The 26,506-nt window shown below is 42.9% G+C and overlaps 1 protein-coding gene across 1 annotated transcript in view; it reads right to left on the bottom strand.

Moving 5' to 3' along the window:
• Nucleotides 1-26,506, bottom strand: part of TRIP11 (thyroid hormone receptor interactor 11) — a gene marked incomplete in the record, with an annotated part of 367,784 nt that overhangs the window by 300,513 nt on the left and 40,765 nt on the right. The window contains 1 exon segment of the mRNA XM_053697549.1: nt 9,795-9,905. Coding sequence (XP_053553524.1) covers nt 9,795-9,905 — 111 coding nt within the window.

The following is a 26,506-nucleotide window of genomic DNA, read 5'->3' as shown; positions in this document are numbered from 1 at the left end:
ATGTTTGTCTGAAATCTTTAGTTGCATTTAAATAGAATTTTAAAGCATGAACCACATCCAGATTGTGTAACAGTAGTTCCTTCTTAGAAACTGGATTAGGGCACAGAGAAGGAACAATGATTTCCTGGTTAATATTCTTATTAGAAACCACTTTTGGAAGGAAACCAGGTTTGGTACACAAAACAACCTTATCTGCATGGAACACCAGATAGGGTGAATTACACTGCAAAGCAGACAATTCAGAAACTATTCGAGCAGAAGATATAGCTACCAAAAACAAAACTTTCCAAGATAATAACTTAATATCTATGGAAAGTAAAGGTTCAAACGGAACCCATTGAAGAACTGAAAGAACTAAATTTAGACTCCATGGAGGAGCCACAGGTTTGTAGACAGGCTTGATTCTAACTAGGGCCTGTGCAAACGCCTGAACGTCTGGTACAGCTGCCAGGCGCTTGTGTAACAGGATAGACAGAGCAGATATCTGTCCCTTTAAGGAACTAGCTGACAAACCTTTCTACAATCCTTCTAGGAGAAAAGACAATATCCTTGGAATCCTAATCTTACTCCACAAGTAACCCTTGGATTCACACCAACAAAGATATTTCCGCCATATCTTATGGTAAATTTTCCTGGTGACAGGCTTTCTGGCCTGTATCAGAGTATCTATAACTGATTCAGAGAACCCACGCTTAGCTAGAATTAAGCGTTCAATCTCCAAGCAGTCAGTTGCAGAGAAACTAGATTTGGATGCTTGAATGGACCTTGTATTAGAAGATCCTGCCTCGATGGCAGTTTCCATGGTGGAACCGATGACATGTCCACTAGGTCTGCATACCACGTCCTGCGTGGCCACGCAGGCGCTATCAGAATTACCGAAGCCTTCTCCTGTTTGATTCTGGCTACTAGCCGAGGGAGAAGAGGAAACAGTGGAAAGACATAAGCTAGACTGAATGACCAAGGCGCTACTAAAGCATCTATCAATGCCGCCTTGGGATCCCTGGACCTGGATCCGTAAAGGGGAAGTTTGGTGTTCTGACGGGACGCCATCAGATCCAATTCTGGAATGCCCCATAGCTGGGTCAGCTGAGCAAAAACCTCCGGGTGGAGTTCCCACTCCCCCGGATGGAAAGTCTGGCGACTCAGAAAATCCGCCTCCCAGTTGTCTACTCCTGGGATGTGAATTGCAGATAGATGGCAGGAGTGATCCTCCGCCCATTTGATGATCTTGGTTACTTCCTTCATCGCTAGGGAACTCTTTGTTCCTCCCTGATGATTGATGTACGCTACAGTCGTGATGTTGTCCGACTGAAATCTGATGAATTTGGCCTCCGCTAGTTGAGGCCATGCCTGGAGAGTATTGAATATCGCTCTCAGTTCCAAAATGTTTATCGGGAGAAGAAGAGATTCTTCCCGAGACCATAGACCCTGAGCTTTCAGGGAGTCCCAGACCGGGACCCAGCCTAACAGACTGGCATCGGTCGTGACAATGATCCACTCCGGTCTGCGGAAGCTCATTCCCTGAGACAGGTGATCCTGAGACAACCACCAGAGAAGAGAGTCTCTGGTTTTCTGTCCATTTGTATTTGAGGAGACAAATCTGCATAATCCCCATTCCACTGTTTGAGCATGCACAGTTGCAGTGGTCTGAGATGAATTCGGGCAAAAGGGACAACGTCCATTGCCGCAACCATTAATCCGATAACCTCCATGCACTGAGCTACAGAAGGCCGAGGAATGGAATGAAGAACTCGGCAAGTAGTTAAAAGCTTTGACTTCCTGACCTCTGTCAGAAAAATTTTCATTTCTACCGAGTCTATTAGTGTTCCCAGGAAGGGAACCCTTGTGAGCGGGGACAGAGAACTTTTTTCTACGTTCACCTTCCACTCGTGAGACCTCAGAAAGGCCAGAACAATGTCCGTATGAGCCTTGGCTCTGTGAAAAGACGACGCCTGTATTAAGATGTGGTCTAGGTAAGGTGCTACTGCAATGCCCCGCGGTCTTAGTACCGCTAGAAGGGAGCCTAGCACCTTTGTGAAAATTCTGGGAGCGGTGGCCAACCCGAAAGGAAGGGCCACGAACTGGTAATGCGTGTAAAGAAAGGCGAACCTTAGGAACTGATGATGATCTTTGTGGATAGGAATATGTAGGTACGCATCCTTTAGATCCACGGTAGTCATATATTGACCTTCCTGGATCATCGGTAAGATTATCCAAATGGTTTCCATCTTGAAAGATGGAACTCTGAGGAATTTGTTTAGAATTTTTAGATCCAGGATTGGCCTGAAAGTTCCTTCCTTTTTGGGAACTACAAACAGGTTTGAGTAAAAGCCCCGTCCTTGTTCTGAAATTGGAACTGGGTGTATCACTCCCATCTTTAGAAGATCTTCTACACAGCGTAAGAACGCCTGTTTCTTTTTCTGTTCTGAAGACAAACGAGAAATGTGGAACCTTCCCCTTGGAGGAGAGTCCTTGAATTCTAGAAGATACCCCATAGCAACAATTTCTAATGCCCAAGGATCTGGAACATCTCTTGCCCAAGCCTGAGCAAAGAGAGAAGTCTGCCCCCTACTAGATCCGGTCCCGGATCGGGGGCTACCCCTTCATGCTGTCTTGGTAGCAGCCGCAGGCTTCTTGGCCTGTTTACCCTTGTTCCAGCCCTGCAAAGGCTTCCAGGTTGCTTTGGGCTGGGAAGCGTTGCCCTCTTGCTTTGCGGTTGCAGAGGTTGAAGCAGGTCCGCTCCTGAAGTTGCGAAAGGAGCGAAAATTAGCTTTGTTTTTGGCCTTAAACGGTCTATCTTGTGGAAGGGCATGGCCCTTTCCCCCAGTGATATCCGAAATAATTTCTTTCAACTCGGGGCCGAATAGGGTCTTTCCCTTGAAAGGAATATTTAGTAATTTTGTTTTGGACGACACGTCAGCAGACCACGATTTGAGTCAAAGCGCTCTTCGCGCCATAATGGCAAAACCAGAATTTTTCGCCGCTAACTTAGCTAATTGTAAAGCGGCATCTGTGATAAAAGAATTAACCAGCTTTAGAGCATGAATTCTATCCATGACTTCATCATATGAAGTCTCCCTCTGGAGCGACTCCTCCAGCGCCTCAAACCAAAAAGCCGCTGCAGTAGTTACAGGAATAATGCAGGCAATCGGTTGAAGAAGGAAACCTTGTTGAACAAATATTTTTAGGGATGCACCGAAATGAAAATTCTGGACCGAAACCGATACCGAAAATTCAGGATGATCCTGGCCGAAAACCGAAACGAAACCGAAATAGTTTTTTTCTTTTTTAACTACAGTGTGTGTGTGTAGCTGAGAGAACTTGTAGGCGGGAAAGCTCCAACAAATGGACATGGTCACTTGTACAGTAGGGCGTGATCTGCAGTGAAACTGGAGCTCTATAAGGGAGAGCGTGGTTATAGCCAGACAACAATACGAGGTAGACATGTGTTTTGTTTTTGGGTGTAGTTATCCATGCGATGAGCGTGGCTGCACCTGATCGTCTCATCGTATCTCCGCCTAGTTCCTGGTTCGGGTCTCACACTGACCCGTCAGATTATATGTCCGGAGCCCCAAATGGAGTCTGCCTGTCACCTATCACCAGGACCACTGGACTTAGCTACAATCTTACGTGCAAGGTGGTTATAGCTTGGGGCTTATGCTTATAAAGTGTGCACGCATATTTGCCTCAGGCAAATAGAATGTCTACGCACAAGAGGCTGATGTATGAGCACTGTATATAAGGCTTAAAGATATTCACTGTGTGTGCTTAGGGCTGTTTCTGATAATATCAAGTGTTTATAAACATGTTACTTATCCTCCTTTGATATTTGTATTCACTATTCAGAACTTTGGTTTCCTTCTCTGCTGGTTTCAAATATCATCATGTAATGGTACTTATGTGTGTGCTCTGTGTACCATGCCAGTGCTGTGCTGCTCACCTTATGCTAAGGATAGACATGTAACTCAATAGAACAGGGGAGGGCTGTACATTTTTAGCCATTTTGGTCCTCTTTGGGCCGAAATTGGAATTGCACATTTTCGGCGGCCCAAATTTTGGTGCATCGCTAAGTATTATACTTTATTTAGTTCTGTGTAACAGAATCAGATTTAACCGTCTTTGTTTTGTTACCAATTATTAAAATAAAGTATAGTCCTAGAAAATTATTATATGCAAAACAGTAAGTCAAGTAATGAACTCAAACAGCAGCTCTAGGCTGGCATCAAATTTAAAATATGCTACATGATAATTTTGCCGAAAATAAAAGGCAAAAAAAATGAAAACCGAAATAACAAAAAATGCTATTTTCGGCCGAAACTTTCTGCGGCCGAAATTTCGGTGCATCCCTAAATATTTTCTTTAGTAAACCATCTAATTTTTTTATCCATAGGATCTTTGAAAGCACAACTGTCTTCTATTGGTATGGTTGTGCGCTTGGCTAGTGTTGAAACTGCTCCCTCTACCTTAGGGACCGTCTGCCCCGCGTCCCGCCTGGGGTCAGTTATGGGGAACATTTTCTTAAAGATAGGGGGGGGGAACAAAAGGTACACCTGGTCTCTCCCACTCCCTAGTTACAATATCCGCCACCCTCTTCGGGATCGGAAACGCATCAGTGTATACAGGGACTTCTAGAAACTTGTCCATTTTACACAAATTTTCTGGGACCACCATGGGGTCACAATCATCCAGCGTAGCTAAAACCTCCTTAAGCAGTACGCAGAGGTGTTCCAGCTTCAATTTAAACGCTAAGGAATCTGATTCTGCCCGCTGAGAAACCTTTCCTGTGTCAGAAATTTCTCCCTCGGACAGTACATCCCTCACTGTCACTTCAGAGTGTTGTGAGGGTACAACAGATAAATCATCCAAAACTTCTGGTTGCTCATCCTCTGTTCTTAAAACTGAGCTATCACGCTTTTTAGGAAAAACTGGCAGTTTGGATAGAAATGCCGCAAGGGAATTATCTATGACTGCTGCTAATTGTTTTAATGTAATAGGGACCAATGCGCTAGAGGTACTAGGCATCGCTTGCGCGGGCGTAACTGGTGTCGACACATGGGGAGAGGAAGGAGGACTATCCTCATTACCTTCCATTAAAGAATCATCTTGGGCTACATTTCTAAGTGTCACAGCATGGTCTTTAAAATGTTTAGATACCTTAGCACACTAAACACAAATGTAAAGGGGGTACCGCCATGGCTATTAAACACATAGAACAAGGTCTATCTGTAGGCTCAGACATGTTAGACTTAGACAGCACTCAAATACAGTAAAATACAATTTTTGAAAAAACGGTACTGTGCCTTTAAATAATAAAAAGCGCACACTTTTTTACTAAATCTCCAAAAATCATCCAATCTTTATGAAATTTTCACCATATGATCCTAATGCTTTGAAATGATTGCACAGTAAATTTCAAGTCAATTAACCCCTTACTGCCCAAACCGGAGCAAATTAAAGCTGGCAACCGGTTAGCAAACTACAGCATCATGCCACAGCCTATGCTGTGGCCCTACCTTCCTTGGGGATTAGTTTTGGTCGAAAATAAGCCTCTCAGAAGTCCTCAAGTAATCTCTGGACTCTTCACATGGAGCTGTATGAGACTGTCTGTAAAAACAACTGCGCAACTGAGGCGCGAATTTCAGGCCCCCTCCCTCTTCACTCTGGAGTTGTGGGGCCTTCCCAAGCCAAAATAGGTGTCTAAATATATGACATGCGGAATAAACCCCAAAAAAGTGTTTCAAATGTAATATAAACTTATATAAATATCAGATTTTTGTAAAAAAATAATCGATTGCCCCTTAACAGTGTCCACCAGTGTTTTGAGCCCTTTCAAATAAGCCTTCCTTCTATACTAAGTCTCAGAATATGGCTTACCTTTCCCACATGGGGATTCTTGTCAGTCTTCTAGCATTACTAAGTCTTGACTAGAAAAAATGACTGAAACATACCTTAAAGCAGTTAAGCCTGCAAACTGTTCCCCCCAACTGAAGTTTTCTGGTACTCAACAGTCCTGTGTGGGAACAGCAATGGATTTTAGTTACAACATGCTAAAATCGTTTTCCTCTCAGCAGAAATCTTCATCACTTTCTGCCACAGAGTAAATAGTACAAACCGGCACTATTTTAAAATAAACTTTTGATTGAATCTACAAATCTAACACCACATTCACTTTACCCACCCGTGGAGATGCTACTTGTTAGAGCGGCAAAGAGAATGACTGGGGGGGGCGAAGCCTGAGGGGGAGCTATATGGAAAGCTCTGCTGTGTGCTCTCTTTGCCACTTCCTGTAGGGAATGAGAATATCCCACAAGTAAGGATGAATCCGTGGACTGGATACACCATGTAAGAGAAAATTAAGCGTTCAATTTCCAAGCAGTCAGCTTCAGAGAAACTAGATTTGGATAAAGGAAGGGCCTTTGAAGTAGAAGGTCCTTTCTCAACGGAAGTCTCCAAGGTGGAAGAGATGACATCTCTACCAGGTCTGCATACCAAATCCTGCGAGGACACGCTGGTGCAATGAGGATCACCGACGCCCTCTCCTGCTTGATTCGAGAAATGACCCAAGGAAGAAGAGCAAACGGAGGAAATAGGTATGGGAGATTGAAATTCCAGGGAACCGCCAGAGCGTCTATCAGTACAGCCTGAGGGTCCCTTGATCTTAACCCGTACCTTGGGATCTTGGCATTCTGCCGCGATGCCATGAGGTCCAGTTCCGGCTGTCCCAATTTGAGAATCAGGCTGTAAAACACTTCCGGATGGAGTTCCCACTCCCACGGGTGAAAATTCTGTCTGCTCAGAAAATCCACCTTCCAGCTGTCTACTCCTGGGATGTGAACCGCCGACAGGCAACAGTTGTGGGTCTCCACCCACTGAATTATCTTGGCTACCTCTGACATGGCCAAGGAACTCAGAGTTCCCCCCTGATGGTTGATGTAAGCCACTGAAGTTATGTTGTCCGACTGAAACCTGATAAACCGAGCCGAAGCTAACTGAGGCCAGGTTAGAAGAGCATTGAAGATTGCTCTCAGTTCCAGAATATTTATGGGTAGAACAGACTCCGACCGAGTCCATGTTCCCTGAGCCTTTAGAGAGCCCTAGACTGCTCCCCATCCCAGAAGGCTGGTGTCTGTTATCACAATCACCCAAGAGGGTCTATGAAAGCAGGTTCCCTGGGAGAGATGATCCTGAGACAACAACCAAAGAAGAGAATCCCTTGTCTCCTGCTCCAGTCGTACTCGCAGAGACAGATCCACATAATCTCTGTTCCACTGTCTGAGCATGCTTAACTGCAGAGGTCTGAGGTGGAAACGGGCAAACGGGATGATGTCCATTGCCGCTACCATCAGACCGATTACCTCCATGCACTGAGCCACTGATGGCCGAGGAGAGGATTTCCTGACTTTTGTCAAAAAAAATTTCATTGATAAGGAATCTATTATGGTTCCCAAGAAAATTACCCGTGTAGTTGGAACTAAGGAACTCTTTTCCAAATTCACCATCCATCCGTGAGATCGCAGGAAAGATAACAACATTTCCATGTGGGATCTTGCTTGTTGAAAGGAAGGCGCCTGAACCAGAATGTCATCCAAATAAGGCGCCAGTGCAATGCCCCGCAATCGGAGCACCACCAACAGGGATCCCAGAACCTTTGAGTAAATTCTGGGAGCTGTGGCAAGGCTGAATGGAAGAGCCACAAACTGGAAGTGCTTGTCTAGAAATGCAAACCTCAGAAACTTGTGATGATCCCTGTGGATGGGAACATGCAGGCACGCGTCCTTTAAATCTACCATTGTCAAATTGACCCTCTTCAAACCCAAGGGAGAATGGAACGAATAGTTTCCATCTTGAAGGACGGCACTCTGAGGAATTTTAGACTCTTGAGCTCTAAAATTGGTCTGAAGGTTCCCTCTTTTTTGGGAACCACGAACAGATTGGAGTAGAACCCCAGACTCACGTTCCTGCATTGGGATAGGAACTATCACTCCCAGGTCGGAGAGGTCCCGAACAGAGTGTAAGAACGCCTCTCTTTTTATCTGGTCTACAGATAATCTTGAAAGCAGAAACCTGCCCCTGAGAGGAAAGGTCTTGAACTCTAGTTTGTATCCCTGGGACACTATGTCCACCACCCAGGGATCCTAAACATCTTGAACCAAAGCCTGAGCAAAGAAGGAAAGCCTGCCCCCCACAAGATACGGTCCCGGATCGGGGGCAGGCCCTTCATGCTGTTTTTTATTCAATAGCAGGCTTTTTGGATTGTTTTCCCTTGTTCCAAGAGTGGTTGGGCCTCCAGGAAGGCTTGGACTGTTCCAGTTTGGAAGAGGGAGAGGAAGGCTTTCCCTTGAAATTTCGAAAGGAACGAAAATTACTCCGACATCCCTTATGCTTATTTCTCTGATCCTGAGGGAGGAAATGGCCCTTTCCTCCCGTAATGTCAGAATTTTTTTCCGTCAAACCCGGCCCAAACAAGGTCTTTCCCTTGTAAGGGATCGCCAAAAGTTTGGACTTAGTTGACACATCCGCAGACCAAGATTTTAGCCATAAAGCTCTGCGGGCCAGTACAGCAAAACCAGAAATCTTAGCTCCCAGCTTAATAACCTGTAGGGAAGCATCCGTAATAAAGGAGTTGGGCAACTTAAGGGCCTTTATCCTATCCTGGATTTCTTCGAGGGGAGTGTCTGTCCGAATAGAATCAGACAACGCATCAAACCAGTATGCTGCCGCACTAGTGACAGTAGCAATACAAACCGCAGGCTGCCATTGTAAACCCTGCTGTACATACGTTTTCTTGAGTAACCCCTCTAACTTCTTATCCATAGGATCCTTAAAGGAACAACTATCCTCTTTGGTAATAGTTGTTCTTTTGGCTAGTGTGGAAATTGCCCCTTCCACCTTGGGTACCGTCTGCCAAGACTCCTTGATAGAGTATTATAGGAAACATCTTTTTAAACATAGGGGATGGAGAAAAAGGGATACCCGCTCCCATTGCTTAGCAATAATCTCTGTAGCCCTATCTGGTACAGGAAATACCACGTGAAAATAGTGTGTGTGTGTGTGTGTATGTATATATATATATATTGTGTGTGTGTGTGTGTGTGTGTGTGTGTGTGTGTGTGTGTGTGTATGTATGTAATTATATTTTATTATTTTTAATTTTTTTTATTATTATTTTTTTCCAATGCTATAGGAATATGAAAGCCATTATTAATCTTCAACTCAGATAGAGCATGTCATTTTATAACACTTTAAATTCACTTCTATTATCAAAGATACTTTGTTTTCTTATTATCCTGCAGCATTGCACTATTAGGAGCTAGCTGGTGATTGGTGGCTACACACATTTGTTGCTCGTCAGTGGCTCAAAAGATGAGCTCAGCTAGCTCTCAAATTTAAAATCTTGGAGCCCACTCAAAAATTAATCACAGCGGTTTAGTTTTTGTGTTATTTTTCAATTGTAGCAAGTATATGACAAAGGAGGAGACCGTAAACTATCAATATTTTAATATGCATTTTACAATTAGAAAAACAACTTTGCAATATATTTATTTTGCACCATTATCATGAAGTTTAAATATGAAAATTATGGATTTACCAATTCTGAGGACTGGAAGTGCACACTGCAGACTACACAATCCTAATGCAGCAGCATATTTGCCCTCAACTGGCCTCAGCAGATGTTTTCGGATAATGACTGAGTCTAGCCATGTCTAATTCAGTAACAAGCCCAGATTGGTTTGGCGTTTTGTGTCATTTTAACTAATAGATGTCATTAATTTGTATCTAACATCAGCATTTACCTCTTTCTGCTGCAGTCTATTCCGGTACTCCTGAGACTGCTGCTTCACCTGAAGTTCTGCTGCTTCATGTTTTTCTTCAAACTCAGTGCACAGCTTTTTCAGTCTTTCATTCTAATCAAGTAAACATTAACAATAAGAATCTATTAGAACAGGGATGTCCAATATTTTCCCAAGAGTAAATTAGAATGTTTTTTTATACTCAAAGAGCAAGTGTGTACAGGCATACCTCGTTTTATTGCGCTTCGCAGATGTTGCTCTTTTTACAAATTGAAGGAATATGGCAACCCTGTGTTGAGCAAATCTATTAGAGCCATTTTTCCAACATGTATACACACATACAATCATAAACCTAAATACTCATTCACACCTATACATATGCCACAGTGGCATATTTAGGTCTTGTGCTGTCCTAGGCACTTAAAATTCTGCCAAAATATGCCCCTGCACCACCAGCAAAAAGATTGTGACGTGAAGTCTCAGATGATGGTTAGAATTTTTATTAGAAATAAAATATTTTTTAATTAAGGTACATTGTTACATTGTTTTATACATAATGCTATTGCACACTTAATAGACTACAGTATAGTGTTAATATAACTTTTATATGCACTGGGAAACAAAAAATGAGTGGGACTCACTTTGCTTTATTCGCTTTATTGCGGTGGTCTGGAACCGAACCCGCAATACCTCTGAGGTACGCCTGTAGATTTTAAAAAATACTATGAAAAAACTATACTTAAGCATAGACAATGTTTTAGTGAAACATTTGTCTGCCAATCCATTGCAATTATGCACTTTAGTTATGCAGACCCACACAAACTGACATTTTTTTTCTCCTACATCTCTATCAACACACATTTGTGACTTGAAGTGGAATATTACTATTATATCAGTTTTTTAAAACAATGTCCTCCCTATTTCTAATATATATATATATATATATATATATATATATATATATATATATATATATATATATATATATATATATATATATATATTCATTTATTTTTGCATATTTTATCACCATTATGTCTGACCATTATGCTAAAAACTAAATTTATGCTTACCTGATAAATTTATTTCTCTTCTGGTGTATCCAGTCCACGGGTTCATCCATTACTTGTGGGATATTCTCCTTCCCAACAGGAAGCTGCAAGAGGACACCCACAGCAGAGCTGTCTATATAGCTCCTCCCCTAACTGCCACCCCCAGTCATTCGACCGAAGACAAGCAAGAAAAAAAGGAGAAACTATAGGGTGCAGTGGTGACTGTAGTTTAAAAATAAAAAACACCTGCCTTAAAATGACAGGGCGGGCCGTGGACTGGATACACCACAAGAGAAATAAATTTATCAGGTAAGCATAAATTTTGTTTTCTCTTGTAAAGGTGTATCCAGTCCACGGGTTTATCCATTACTTGTGGGATACCAATACCAAAGCTTTAGGACACGGATGAAGGGAGGGACAAGGCAGCAAACTTAAACGGAAGGCACCACTGCCTGTAAGACCTTTCTCCCAAAAATAGCCTCCGAAGAAGCTAAAGTATCAAATTTATAGAATTTAGAAAAGGTATGAAGCGAAGACCAAGTCGCCGCTTTACAAATCTGTTCAACAGAGGCCTCATGTTTAAAAGCCCATGTGGAAGCTACTGCTCTAGTAACACTTCCTTATCTACATGGAAAATCAGATAAGGGGAATCACACTGTAAAGCAGATAACTCCGAAACTCTTCGAGCCAAGGAGATAGCTACTAAAAATATAATTTTCCAAGATAAAAGCTTAATATCTATGGAATGCAAAGGTTCAAATGGAACCCCTTGAAGAACTTTAAGAACTAAATTTAAACTCCATGGCGGAGCAACAGGTTTAAACACAGGCTTGATTCTAACTAAAGCCTGACAAAACGCCTGAACGTCTGGAACCTCAGCCAGACGTTTGTGCAAAAGAATAGACAGAGCAGAAATCGGTCCCTTTAAGGAACTAGCTGACAATCCCTTATCCAATCCTTCTTGGAGAAAGGATAATATCCTAGGAATCCTGACCTTACTCCATGAGTAACCCTTGGATTCACACCAATGAAGATATTTACACCATATCTTATGATAGATTTTCCTGGTGACAGGCTTTCAAGCCTGAATTAAGGTATCAATAACTGATTCGGAAAACCCCCGCTTTGATAGAATCAAGCGTTCAATCTCCAAGCAGTCAGACGTAGAGAAATTAGAGTTGGATGTTTGAAGGAACCTTGAAGTAGAAGGTCCTGCCTTAGCGGCAGAGTCCATGGTGGAAAGGATGACATGTCCACCAGATCTGCATACCAAGTCCTGCGTGGCCACGCAGGGGCTATCAAGATCACCGAAGCTCTCTCCTGCTTGATCTTGGCAATCAGACGAGGGAGCTAGAGCATCTATCAGCGCTGCCTTGGGATCCCTGGACCTGGACCCGTAACAAGGAAGCTTGGCGTTCTGACGAGACGCCATGAGATCCAGTTCTGGTTTGCCCCAAAGTTGGATCAACTGGGCAAATACCTCCGGATGGAGCTCCCACTCCCCCGGATGAAAAGTCTGCCAACTTAGAAAATCCGCCTCCCAGTTCTCTACTCCTGGGATATGGATAGCTGAGAGATGGCAAGAGTGAACCTCTGCCCATAGAATTATCTTTGAAACCTCCAACATTGCCAGGGGGCTCCTTGTTCCCCCCTGATGGTTGATATAGGCTACAGTCGTGATGTTGTCCGACTGAAATCTGATGAACCTGACCGCAGCTAGCTGAGGCCAAGCCTGAAGTGCATTGAATATCGCTCTTAGTTACAGAATGTTTATCGGAAGGAGGACCTCCTCCTGAGTCCACGAACCCTGAGCCTTCAGGGAGTTCCAGACTGCACCCCAGCCCAGAAGGCTGGCATCTGTCGTTACTATAGTCCATTCTGGCCTGCGGAAACTAATTCCCTTGGACAGATGGACCCGATATAGCCACCAGAGAAGAGAATCCCTGGTCTCTTGATCCAGATTTAGTAGAGGGGACAAATCTATGTAATCCCCATTCCACTGATTGAGCATGCAAAGTTGCAGTGGTCTGAGATGTAGGCGGGCAAACGGAACTATGTCAATTGCCGCTACCATTAATCCGATTACCTCCATACACTGAGCCACTGACGGACGAGAAATGGAATAAAGAGCACGGCAGGAAGTTAGAGGTTTTGACAACCTGACCTCTGTCAGATAAATCTTCATTTCTACTGAATCTATCAGAGTTCCTAGGAAGGAAACTCTTTGAGAGGTGAGAGAGAACTCTTTCCTTCGTTCAGCTTCCACCCGTGAGACCTTAGGAATGCCAGAACAATGTCCGTATGGGACCTGGCGATATGAAAAGTTGACGCCTGTATCAGGATGTCGTCTAGGTAAGGGGCTACTGCTATACCCCGCGGTCTTAGAACCGCCAGAAGGGACACTAGAACCTTCATAAAGATTCTTGGTGCCGTGGCTAACCCGAAGGGAAGAGCCACAAACTGGTAATGCCTGTCTAGGAAGGCGAACCTGAGAAACTGATGATGATCCCTGTGTATCGGAATATGTAGATAAGCATCCTTTAAATCCACGGTAGTCATATATTGACCCTCCTGGATCATAGGTAGGATGGTTTGAATAGTCTCCATCTTGAAGGATGGGACCCTGAGAAATTTGTTTAGGATCTTGAGATCCAAGATTGGTCTGAAAGTTCCCTCTTTCTTGGGAACTATAAACAGATTTGAATAGAAGCCCTGCCCCTGTTCCTCCTTTGGAACTGGGTGGCTCACTCCCATAACTAGTAGGTCTTGAACGCAATGTAAGAATGCCTCTCTCTTTATCTGGTTTGCAGATAATTGTGAGAGATGATATCGCCCCTTTGGAGATGAAGCTTTGAAATCCAGAAGATATCCCTGGGAAACAATCTCCAGAGCCCAGGGATCCTGGACGTCTCTTGCCCAAGCCTGGGCGAAGAAAGAAAGTCTGCCCCCCCACTAGATCCGGTCCCGGATCGGGGGCTACTCCTTCATGCCTTCTTAGAGGCAGCAGCAGGCTTTTTGGCCTTTTTCCCCTTGTTCCAAGCCTGGTTAGGTCTCCAGACTAGCTTGGACTGGGCAAACTTTCCCTCTTGTTTTGTAGAAGAGGAAGATGAAGCTGCGCCACTCTTGAAGTTTCGAAAGGAACGAAAATTAGTCTGTTTGGTCCTTAACTTGTTGGACCTATCCTGGGGAAGGGCGTGGCCTTTTCCTCCAGTAATATCAGAAATGATCTCCTTCAGTCCAGGCCCAAATAGGGTCTGCCCTTTGAAGGGGATCTTGAGAAGTTTAGACTTTGAAGTGACATCAGCTGAGCAGGATTTAAGCCATAGAGCCCTACGTGCCTGAATGTCAAAACCTGAATTTTTAGCCGTTAGCTTGGTTAAATGAAAAATGGCATCAGAAATAAATGAATTGGCTAAATTAAGAGCTTTAAGCCTGTCAAGGATATCATCCAACGGGGTCTCTACCTGTAAAGTCTCCTCCAGAGACTCGAACCAGAAAGCCGCTGCAGCAGTGACTGGGGCAATGCATGCAAGAGGCTGGAGAATAAAACCTTGTTGTATAAAGATTTTCTTAAGGAAACCCTCTAATTTCTTATCCATAGGCTCTAGGAAAGCACAACTGTCCTCGACAGGAATAGTTGTACGCTTAGCTAGGGTAGAGACTGCTCCCTCCACCTTAGGGTCCGTCTGCCACAAGTCCCGTGTAGCGGCATCTATAGGAAACATTTTCTTAAAAGCAGGAGGGGGAGAGAACGGCACACCTGGTCTATCCCATTCCTTAGTAATAATTTCTGAAAACCTCTTAGGGATTGGAAAAACATCAGTGTAAACATGCACTGCAAAGTATTTGTCCATTTTACACAATTTCTCTGGGACTACAATGGTGTGTCAGTCATCCAGACTCGCTAAAACCTCCCTGAGCAACACGCGGAGGTGTTCAAGCTTAAATTTAAATGCTGTCATTTCAGAGTCAGACTGAAGTAACGCCTTCCCTGAATCAAAGAAGTCACCCACAGATAGAAGCTCTCCTGCTTCAACCTCTGCACATTGTGAGGGTATATCAGACATAGTTACTAAAGCGTCAGAGAGCTCTGTATTTGTTCTAGCCCCAGAGCTGTCCCGCTTTCCTTGTAACCCTGGCAGTTTGGACAATACCTCTGTGAGGGTATGATTCATAACTGCCGCCATGTCTTGTAAAGTAAACGCATTGGACGCGCTAGATGTACTTGGCGTCCCTTGAGCGGGAGTTATAGGTTCTGACACGTGGGGAGAGCTAGATGGCATAACCTCCCTTTTGTCAGTCTCAGAAACCTCAGGTGATAAATCTTTAAAAGCCATAATATGATCTTTATAACTTATAGAAAGGTCAGTGCATTTGGTACACATTCTAAGAGGGGGTTCCACAATGGCTTCTAAACATAATGAACAAGGAATTTCCTCTATGTCAGACATGTTTAACAGACTAGTAATGAGACCAGCAAGCTTGGAAAACACTTTAATAAATGTGAAAAAAGCAATCATAAAAAACGGTACTGTGCCGTTAAGAGAAAAAAACTACCACAAACTGCAAAACAGTGAAAAAAAGTAGTAAACTCTACGAAATTTTTACAGTGTGTATAAGGGACTAAAGCAGCATTGCACCCACTTGCAAATGGATGATTAACCCCTCAGGCCCAAAAACTAATTAGAAAAACATTAAACCTGTTAAACAGTCAAACACACTGCCACAGCTCTGCTGTGGCTCCTACCTGCCCTTAAAAACGATTTTTGCAGGAACAAAACCCTCTATAGCGGTCCTATAAGCCAGAGGACTCCTTCAGGGAAGCTGGATGTCTCAGACTGAAAACGAAACTAGGCCCCTCCCACCATACACTCAAAGTCAGAGGGCCTTAAAAAAGTACTCCTAGGAGTAATCTAACAAGCCATGTGGAAACTAGGCCCCAAATAAAGATTTATCACCCTCAGAAAAAAAACGTTTTTATTTATAAATCATGCAAACGTTTTTACACTAAGTAATATAGGTATTAACATGAATATTATCCCTTTTTGCAAGCATGATCCCAGTTGTTGTTAAATCACTGTATCAGGCTTACCTTAAATATACCAGGCACTTTAAGCATTTTCTAGACCTTATCATCGCTCTAGAAAAAAATATACTGAACATACCTCAAAGCAGGCAATCTGCAGACCGTCCCCCCAACTGAAGTTTTCTTTCCATACTCTTCAGTTATGTGTGAGAACAGCAATGGTCCTTAGTTACAAACCGCTAAGATCATCAAACCTCCAGGCAGAAGTCTTCTTCCAATTTCTGCCTGAGAATAAAAACAGTACAACGGCGGTACCGTTTAAAAATAAACTTTTGATTGAAGGTAAAAACTACACTAAGTCACCACATCTCTCTTGATACTTCCTTTCTTGTCGAGAGCTGCAAGAGAATGACTGGGGGTGGCAGTTAGGAGAGGAGCTATATAGACAGCTCTGCTGTGGGTGTCCTCTTGCAGCTTCCTGTTGGGAAGGAGAATATCCCACAAGTAATGGATGAACCCGTGGACTGGATACACCTTTACAAGAGAAAGTTAGTTTAACCAGTTAAGGCTCATATCTTTTTTGTACTTTGTTTAATGGTTTATTCCCCTGCATGAATATACCTCTGTCTTATCTCTGTAATTTTCAACTTTCCCCGTGTTTGCTTAAATGACCCTTAGCTCAAATGTCCACAGACATACCCTCCCCATTCCTTTAAACTTTTGCAGGCCAATCTGACGCCAATATATTTCTCTCCTTCAGCCTGATTTTAAAAGCAAATCTACCCCAGTTCTAATTAGAAAATACAGACATTCATCTCAGCCGTTCCACTGCTATGCAAACAGGTAGCCTATGGAAGATAGTATCCGTATCGGTGCCGATACCAAGTATTTGCATGAGTACTTGCACTCGTGCAAACGCACCGATACTTAAACCGATACCTCCAATTCCTACCCATATGCCATCTTGTGGCGTTTATCAAACTGTAGGTTCCCATTTCATTTAAAGCTGGAGTGGAGACTTAACTAAAAATTGTTCACTTCTGTTCTGCCAATACAAATTGCTGTTATTTGTATTATTTTACGTCAGAGCAGTGCTTTAAAAGCTGCTACTTTACAGCTGGAAGCCTCTCATCTTGCACAAGTATGCTCAAAAGATACTGTACTCTGAGGAACACCCTTAGCCAGGGCTGGAGTGGGAATAAAAAGCAGCCCTGGAAAAATATGAAGACCAGCCCTATTTTCTGTTGAGTCAGTAGAATACAAATGCCCCATTTTTCTCAAAGGGGATTACTGGGATACTCCTTCCCCAATATTATTTTCAGAATTAAATTATACGACTTTGTATTAAATACAAGTGTCAGATTTATCAGTTATATAGACACCCTATAACCCAATTGCATCCAGTAATCGCCCATTTAAATTCCAGTCCCAGCTGCTGCAGCTGTTATTTATTGTTGATAATATATATATATATATATATATATATATATATATATATATATATATATATATATATGTTGTTGTAATAATTTTATTTATAAACATGTTCTATGAACTTGGTGACAGCAAGCACATAAAACTGTTTTATTTCAAAATGTCTTGAGATACAGGTCATAATTATAAAGAAGCGATCTTAAATCATTAGTCTGTATTGTGCTTGGTAAACTGTCATGACATTAAAAAAGTATCGGTAATTGGTATCGGTGAGTATTTGAAATAAAGTATCGGTACTTGTACTCGGTCTTAAAAAACATAATTTATGCTTACCTGATAAATTTATTTCTCTTGTAGTGTATCCAGTCCACGGATCATCCATTACTTGTGGGATATTCTCCTTCCCAACAGGAAGTTGCAAGAGGATCACCCACAGCAGAGCTGCTATATAGCTCCTCCCCTCACTGCCATATCCAGTCATTCGACCGAAACAAGACGAGAAAGGAGAAACCATAGGGTGCAGTGGTGACTGTAGTTTAATTAAAATTTAGACCTGCCTTAAAAGGACAGGGCGGGCCGTGGACTGGATACACTACAAGAGAAATAAATTTATCAGGTAAGCATAAATTATGTTTTCTCTTGTTAAGTGTATCCAGTCCACGGATCATCCATTACTTGTGGGATACCAATACCAAAGCTAAATTACACGGATGATGGGAGGGACAAGGCAGGGACTTAAACGGAAGGAACCACTGTCTGTAGAACCTCCCAAAAACAGCCTCCGAAGAAGCAAAAGTGTCAAATTTGTAAAATTTTGAAAAGGTGTGAAGCGAAGACCAAGTCGCAGCCTTGCAAATCTGTTCAACAGAGGCCTCATTTTTAAAGGCCCAGGTGGAAGCCACAGCTCTAGTAGAATGAGCTGTAATCCTTTCAGGGGGCTGCTGTCCAGCAGTCTCATAGGCTAAGCATATTATGCTCCGAAGCCAAAAGGAGAGAGAGGTTTCCGAAGCTTTTTGACCTCTCCTCTGTCCAGAGTAAACGACAAAAAGGGCAGATGTTTAACGAAAATCTTTAGTAGCCTGTAAGTAAAACTTCAAGGCACGGACTACTTCCAGATTATGCAAAAGACGTTCCTTCTTTGAAGAAGGATTAGGACACAATGATGGAACAACAATCTCTTGATTGATATTCATGTTAGAAACCACCTTAGGTAAAAACCCAGGTTTGGTACGCAGAACTACCTTGTCTGAATGAAAAATCAGATAAGGAGAATCACAATGTAAGGCAGATAACTCAGACTCTTCGAGCCGAGGAAATAGCCATCAAAAACAGAACTTTCCAAGATAAAAGTTTAATATCAATGGAATGAAGGGGTTCAAACGGAACTCCCTGAAGAACTTTAAGAACCAAGTTTAAGCTCCACGGGGGAGCAACAGTTTTAAACACAGGCTTAATCCTAACCAAAGCCTGACAAAATGCCTGGACGTCTGTAACTTCTGCCAGACGCTTGTGCAAAAGAATAGACAGAGAAGAGATCTGTCCTTTTAAAGAACTAGCTGATAAGCCTTTGTCCAAACCCTCTTGGAGAAAGGACAATATCCTAGGAATCCTAACCTTACTCCCTGAGTAACTCTTGGATTCACACCAATAAAGATATTTACGCCATATCTTATGGTAGATTTTCCTGGTGACAGGCTTCCGAGCCTGTATTAAGGTATCAATGACTGACTCGGAGAAGCCACGCGTTGATAGAATCAAGCGTTCAATCTCCATGCAGTCAGTCTCAGAGAAAGTAGATTTGGATGATTGAAAGGACCTTGTATTAGAAGGTCCTGCCTCAGAGGCAGAGTCCATGGTGGAAGAGATTACATGTCCACTAGGTCTGCATACCAGGTCCTGCGTGGCCACGCAGGCGCTATCAGAATCACTGATGCTCTCTCCAGTTTGAGTTTGGCAATCAGTCGAGGGAGCAGAGGAAACGGTGGAAACACATAGGCCAGGTTGAAGAACCAAGGAGCTGCTAGAGCATCTATCAGCGTTGCTCCCGGGTCCCTGGACCTGGATCCGTAACAAGGGAGCTTGGCGTTCTGGCGAGACGCCATGAGATCCAGTTCTGGTTTGCCCCAACGATGGACCAGTTGAGCAAACACCTCCGGATGGAGTTCCCACTCCCCCGGATGAAAAGTCTGACAACTTAGAAAATCCGCCTCCCAGTTCTCTACGCCTGGGATGTGGATCGCTGACAGGTGGCAAGAGTGAGACTCTGCCCAGCGAATTATCTTTGAGACTTCTAACATCGCTAGGGAACTCCTGGTTCCCCCTTGATGATTGATGTAAGCCACAGTCGTGATGTTGTCCGACTGAAATCTGATGAACCTCAGTGTTGCTAACTGAGGCCAAGCTAGAAGAGAATTGAATATTGCTCTTAACTCCAGAATATTTATTGGGAGGAGTTTCTCCTCCTGAGTCCACGATCCCTGAGCCTTCAGGGAGTTCCAGACTGCGCCCCAACCTAGAAGGCTGGCATCTGTTACAATCGTCCAATCTGGCCTGCGAAAGGTCATACCCTTGGACAGATGGACCCGAGAATGCCAACAGAGAAGAGAATCTCTGGTATCTTGATCCAGATTTAGTAGAGGGGACAAATCTGAGTAATCCCCATTCCACTGACTTAGCATGCATAATTGCAGCGGTCTAAGATGCAGGCGCGCAAATGGCACTATGTCCATTGCCGCTACCATTAAGCCGATTACTTCCATGCACTGAGCCACTGACGGGTGTGGAATGGACACGGCAAGCATTTAGAAGTTTTGATAACCTGGACTCAGGTAAATTTTCATCTCTACAGAATCTATAAGAGTCCATAGGAAGGAGACTCTTGTGAGTGGTGATAGAGAACTCTTTTCCACGTTCACTTTCCACCCATGCGACCTCAGAAATGCCAGAACTATCTCAGTATGAGACTTGGCAATTTGAAAGCTTGACGCCTGTATCAGGATGTCGTCTAGATACGGAGCCACCGCTATGCCTCGCGGTCTTAGAACCGCCAGAAGTGAGCGCAGAACCTTTGTAAAAATTCTCGGGGCAGTGGCCAACCCGAAGGGAAGAGCTACAAATTGGTAATGCCTGTCTAGAAAGGCAAACCTTAGGAACCGATGATGATCTTTGTGAATCGGTATGTGAAGGTAGGCATCCTTTAAGTCCACTGTGGTCATGTACTGACCCTCTTGGATCATGGGTAGGATGGTCCGAATAGTTTCCATTTTGAATGATGGAACTCTGAGGAATTTGTTTAAGATCTTTAGATCCAAGATTGGTCTGAAAGTTCCCTCTTTCTTGGGAACCACAAACAGATTTGAATAAAATCCCTGTCCTTGTTCCGTCCGCGGAACTGGATGGATCACTCCCATTACTAGGAGGTCTTGCACACAGCTTAGGAATGCCTCTTTCTTTATCTGGTTTGATGATAACCTTGAAAGATGAAATCTCCCTTGTGGAGGAGAAGCTTTGAAGTCCAGAAGATATCCCTGAGATATGATCTCCAACGCCCAGGGATCCTGAACATCTCTTGCCCATGCCTGGGCGAAGAGAGAAAGTCTGCCCCCCACTAGATCCGTTTCCGGATAGGGGGCCGTTCCTTCATGCTGTCTTGGGGGTAGCAGCAGGCTTCCTGGCCTGCTTGCCCTTGTTCCAGGACTGGTTAGGTTTCCAGGCCTGTCTGGAATGAGCAACAGTTCCCTCTTGTTTTGAAGCGGAGGAAGTTGATGCTGCTCCTGCCTTGAAATTTCGAAAGGCACGAAAATTAGACTGTTTGGGCTTTGATTTGGCCCTGTCCTGAGGAAGGGTATGACCCTTGCCTCCAGTAATGTCAGCAATAATTTCCTTCAAGCCAGGCCCGAATAAGGTCTGCCCCTTGAAAAGAATGTGGAGTAATTTAGACTTTGAAGTCACGTCAGCTGACCAGGATTTAAGCCATAGCGCCCTACGCGCCTGGATGGCGAATCCGGAATTCTTAGCCGTTAGTTTAGTCAAATGAACAATGGCATCAGAAACAAATGAGTTAGCTAGCTTAAGCGTTCTAAGCTTGTCAATTTCATTCAATGGAGCTGTCTGGATGGCCTCTTCCAAGGCCTCAAACCAGAATGCCGCCAGAAGTGACAGGCGCAATGCATGCAAGGGGCTGCAAAATAAAACCTTGTTGAATAAACATTTTCTTAAGGTAACCCTCTAATTTTTTATCCATTGGATCTGAAAAAGCACAACTGTCCTCAACCGGGATAGTGGTACGCTTTGCTAAAGTAGAAACTGCTCCCTCCACCTTAGGGACCGTCTGCCATAAGTCCCGTGTAGTGGCGTCTATTGGAAACATTTTTCTAAATATAGGAGGTGGGGAAAAGGGCACACCGGGTCTATCCCACTCCTTGCTAATAATTTCTGTAAGCCTTTTAGGTATAGGAAAAACGTCAGTACACACCGGCACCGCATAGTATCTATCCAGCCTACACAATTTTTCTGGAATTGCAACTGTATTACAGTCATTCAGAGCAGCTAATACCTCCCCAAGCAATACACGGAGGTTCTCAAGCTTAAATTAAAAATCTCTGAATCAGGTTTCCCCGAGTCAGAGATGTCACCCACAGACTGAAGCTCTCCGTCCTCATGTTCTGCATACTGTGACGCAGTATCAGACATGGCTCTAACAGTATTTGCGCGCTCTGTATCTCTCCTAACCCCAGAGCTATCGCGCTTGCCTCTTAATTCAGGCAATCTAGATAATACCTCTGACAGGGTATTATTTATGATTGCAGCCATGTCCTGCAAGGTAATCGCTATGGGCGTCCCTGATGTAATTGGCGCCATATTAGCGTGCGTCCCCTGAGCGGGAGGCGAAGGGTCTGACACGTGGGGAGAGTTAGTCGGCATAGCTTCCCCCTCGACAGAACCCTCTGGTGATAATTCTTTTATAGATAAAGACTGATCTTTACTGTTTAAGGTGAAATCAATACATTTAGTACACATTCTCCTATGGGGCTCCACCATGGCTTTCAAACATAATGAACAAGTAGGTTCCTCTGTGTCAGACATGTTTAAACAGACTAGCAAGCTTGGAAAACACTTTAAAACAAGTTTACAAGCAATATAAAAAACGTTACTGCGCCTTTAAAAAACACAAATTTTCCCAAATTTTGAAATAACAGTGAAAAAATGCAGTTACACTAACGAAATTTTTACAGTGTATGTAATAAGTTAGCAGAGCATTGCACCCACTTGCAAATGGATGATTAACCCCTTAATACCAAAAACGGAACAACAAATGACAAAAACGTTTTTTAAACAGTCACAACAACTGCCACAGCTCTACTGTGGCTTTTTACCTCCCTCAATACGACTTTTGAAGCCTTTTGAGCCCTTCAGAGAAGTCCTGGATCATGCAGGAAGAAGCTGGATATCTGTGTCTGTAATTTTTGCTGTGCAAAAAAACGCCAAAATAGGCCCCTCCCACTCATATTACAACAGTGGGAAGCCTCAGGGAACTGTTTCTAGGCAAAATGCAAGCCAGCCATGTGGAAAAAATTAGGCCCCAATAAGTTTTATCACCAAACATATGTAAAAAACGATTAAACATGCCAGCAAACGTTTTAAAATACACTTTTATAAGAGTATGTATCTCTATTAATAAGCCTGATACCAGTCGCTATCACTGCATTTAAGGCTTTACTTACATTACTTCGGTATCAGCAGCATTTTCTAGCAAATTCCATCCCTAGAAAAATATATTAACTGCACATACCTTATTGCAGGAAAACCTGCACGCTATTCCCCCTCTGAAGTTACCTCACTCCTCAGAATATGTGAGAACAGCAAAGGATCTTAGTTACTTCTGCTAAGATCATAGAAAACGCAGGCAGATTCTTCTTCTAAATACTGCCTGAGATAAACAGCACACTCCGGTACCATTTAAAAATAACAAAATTTTGATTGAAGAAATAAACTAAGTATAAAACACCACAGTCCTCTTACGACCTCCATCTTAGTTGAGAGTTGCAAGAGAATGACTGGATATGGCAGTGAGGGGAGGAGCTATATAGCAGCTCTGCTGTGGGTAATCCTCTTGCAACTTCCTGTTGGGAAGGAGAATATCCCACAAGTAATGGATGATCCGTGGACTGGATACACTTAACAAGAGAAAAATGGTATCGGTGCAACCCTAGTTTAAATCTTTGCAGCTAACACAATTAATCTCCTCTCCAACTCGCATAAACATCAAAAGCCATAATCACACCCTGCTCGACTGGATTCTCTCCACTTCTCCCGACCGAATCCAGGGGGCAGGTGTTCTCCCTAACAGTTTCAGTGACCACTGCTTAGTGTACTGCGTGCGCAAAATAAAGGCAACTAAATCCTCTCCCAAGGTTAAAATCACCAGATCCTTCAAAAAAATGTAATCTTCAATCTTTTCTAATTGACATCCAGAACCTCCCCTGGCACAAATTAAACTTAATCCCTGATCTAGACTCTGCAGTTGCATTCTTTCAGTCTGAACTCCTACAAGTTTGGAATTTACATGCCCCGCTGCGTAAGGGGAGAGTAAAAGGAGCACACTTGAATTGGATCACAGCTGACCTCATTCAAATGTACCAGTTTCGGGATTCATTGTGGTCAAAGTTCAAACATACAGGCTCTATGAACGAACACTGTGTATATAGAAAACAGTGAAATATATGCTCTAAACAAACAAAATTGGCCAAGGCCCAATATTTCTGTGAAAATCTGAACAATAACATATCAAACCCTAGAAAGTTTTGGAAACTCATAAATAACTTACAAAATCCTCCAATCCACTTCCAACCCCCCACTGTCAATGTGGACAACCATACCCTGCAACTCCCCTTAGAAGTAGCAAATGCCTTTAATAGTTATTTTGTCAGATGCTCCACCACCCTTATTGACAAACTAATAAATGACACACATCCTGAAACTACAAATGTGGATCAGGCCCCACTAAATCAGCAAAGACCCAATATAGACAAGTTCAATTTTAGACCTGTACCCATCAATGTCATTAGGAAACACCTTAATAATCTAAAAATGAAAAACCAGTCTGGACCTGATCAAATCCCAGCAATGCTGTTGAAGCTCAGTGCGCCGGCAATTGCTAAACCGGTCACAACCCTAATTAACGAACCCTTGGTGTCTGGATACATACCCAAACTTTGGAAAACTGCAAGAGTAGTGCCCTATATCTTTGCTCCCAGTATTGTCAAAAATCTTAGAAAAATGCGTCCATACGTAATTATGTGAGTATTACCAACAATCTAACTATCTGACCCCTGATCAATCAGGTTTTCGCCCAAATCACTCCACTACAACTGCCCTCCTAAAAGTTTGCAACGACATCCAAACTGGCATGGAACAAGGAGACCTAACTGTAGCTATTTTCCTTGATTTTGCAAAGGCCTTTGACACAGTAGACCACGACATACTACTGCTCAAACTAAAAAACTCTGGTATTGCTGATCGTCCATTAACCTGGTTTCGATCATATGTATCGGATCGATCACAATATGTCTCCGTTTCTGACAGCGACTCCCTCCCTCTCCCAGTCACGTGTGGTGTACCCCAAGGTTCCATTCTCAGCCCCCTACTATTCACATTATTTATAAATGATCTGCCTAATGTCTGCAAATCCTCAACTGTACACATGTACGCAGATAACACGGTAATCTATGCAAGCAATTCCGATCTGCCACAGCTTGAAGCAGTGCTCCAAGACCAGTTCACAGAGGTAGAAAAGTGGATCTCAAGAATCCAACTCTTCCTAAACACTGACAAAACTGTCACAATGATCTTTGGAACGGGACCTAAATTACACAAATTACAAAATTCCCATCTTCGCATCAAAACAAAATCCAATTGCACGCTGACCGCAGTCCACTCTTTTAAATACTTAGGTATGTTGTTAGACCCCAATCTATCTTTCGGCCTCCACATAGAAAAACTTGCATCTAAACTTTATCCAAAACTTGGTGCCCTGTACAGAAACAAATCCTGCCTCAGCCCTACAGTAAAGGAAAAGATTGTACAGCAAATGTTGATGCCTATCATGGGATTACGGGGACGTAGTATATGCACCTGCACGGCAAACTCACCTTAATAAACTTAATACATTGTATAACTCGTTCTGCCACTTTGTGCTTCAATGTAACTACAGGACCCACCATTGTGACATGCTAAAAGAACTAAACTGGCTGTCGCTGGAAACCAGACGCACCCTCCATCTTTCCTGCCTTGTGTTTGAGAGCCTTTCTGGGAAGCTCCCACCCTACCTGAGCAGAATGCTCTCCCTGGCTGTTCCCACCTCCTATAACCTCCGATCCAATAAAAGCACATTATTTAGCTTGCCTCAATACAAAAAGAAAGCAGCTCAATCCTCCTTTTCCTACAGAGCACCACAGTTATGGAATGACCTCTCTTACACTTTAAAAACTTCCCCAAACCTAATATCCTTTAAGAGATCCCTCTCTACATATCTCAAAACAGAATGTGCCTGTCATGGTTAATTAAATATTTCCTACCAGTTCTATGTTAAATGTTTGAATATATTGTGTTATATTATTGTTTTTGTATTTTATTGTACACTATTGTATCAATGCAATGTTTTGTGGTCCTAGGACATACTTGAAAACGAGAGAAATCTCAATGTATCCTTCCTGGTAAAATATGTATACATACACAGGTAGCCCTCAGTTTACGCCGGGGTTAGGTTCCAGAAGGAATGGTTGTAAATCGAAACCGTTGTAAATTGAAACCCAGTTTATAATGTAAGTCAATGGGATGTGAGGGAGATAGGTTCCAGGCCCCTCTCAAAATTGTCATAAGTAACACCTAATACATTATTTTTAAAGCTTTGAAATGAAGACTTTAAATGCTAAACAGCATTATAAACCTAATAAAATAATCACAAAACACAGAATATATCATTAAACTAAGTTAAATGAACAAAAACATTTGCTAAACAGCATTATAAACCTAATAAAATAATCACACAACACAGACTTCACTTGCATTTTTCTGCAAACAGTTCTTTCTATGCATTACAATCTGGACTGATTTATAGACAGGAAGATCTTGTTCCTTTGAAATCTGCTTGATAGCTCAGGTCTGGTTAAACTGATTCATTTTAGCTGGCTTGGCTTTGCTGC

The sequence above is a fragment of the Bombina bombina genome, chromosome 1 (genome assembly GCF_027579735.1).
Source record: "Bombina bombina isolate aBomBom1 chromosome 1, aBomBom1.pri, whole genome shotgun sequence".
NCBI lineage: Eukaryota > Metazoa > Chordata > Amphibia > Anura > Bombinatoridae > Bombina > Bombina bombina.
Note: the sequence above shows the minus strand (reverse complement) of the source record. Positions and strands in the feature narration are given on the sequence as shown.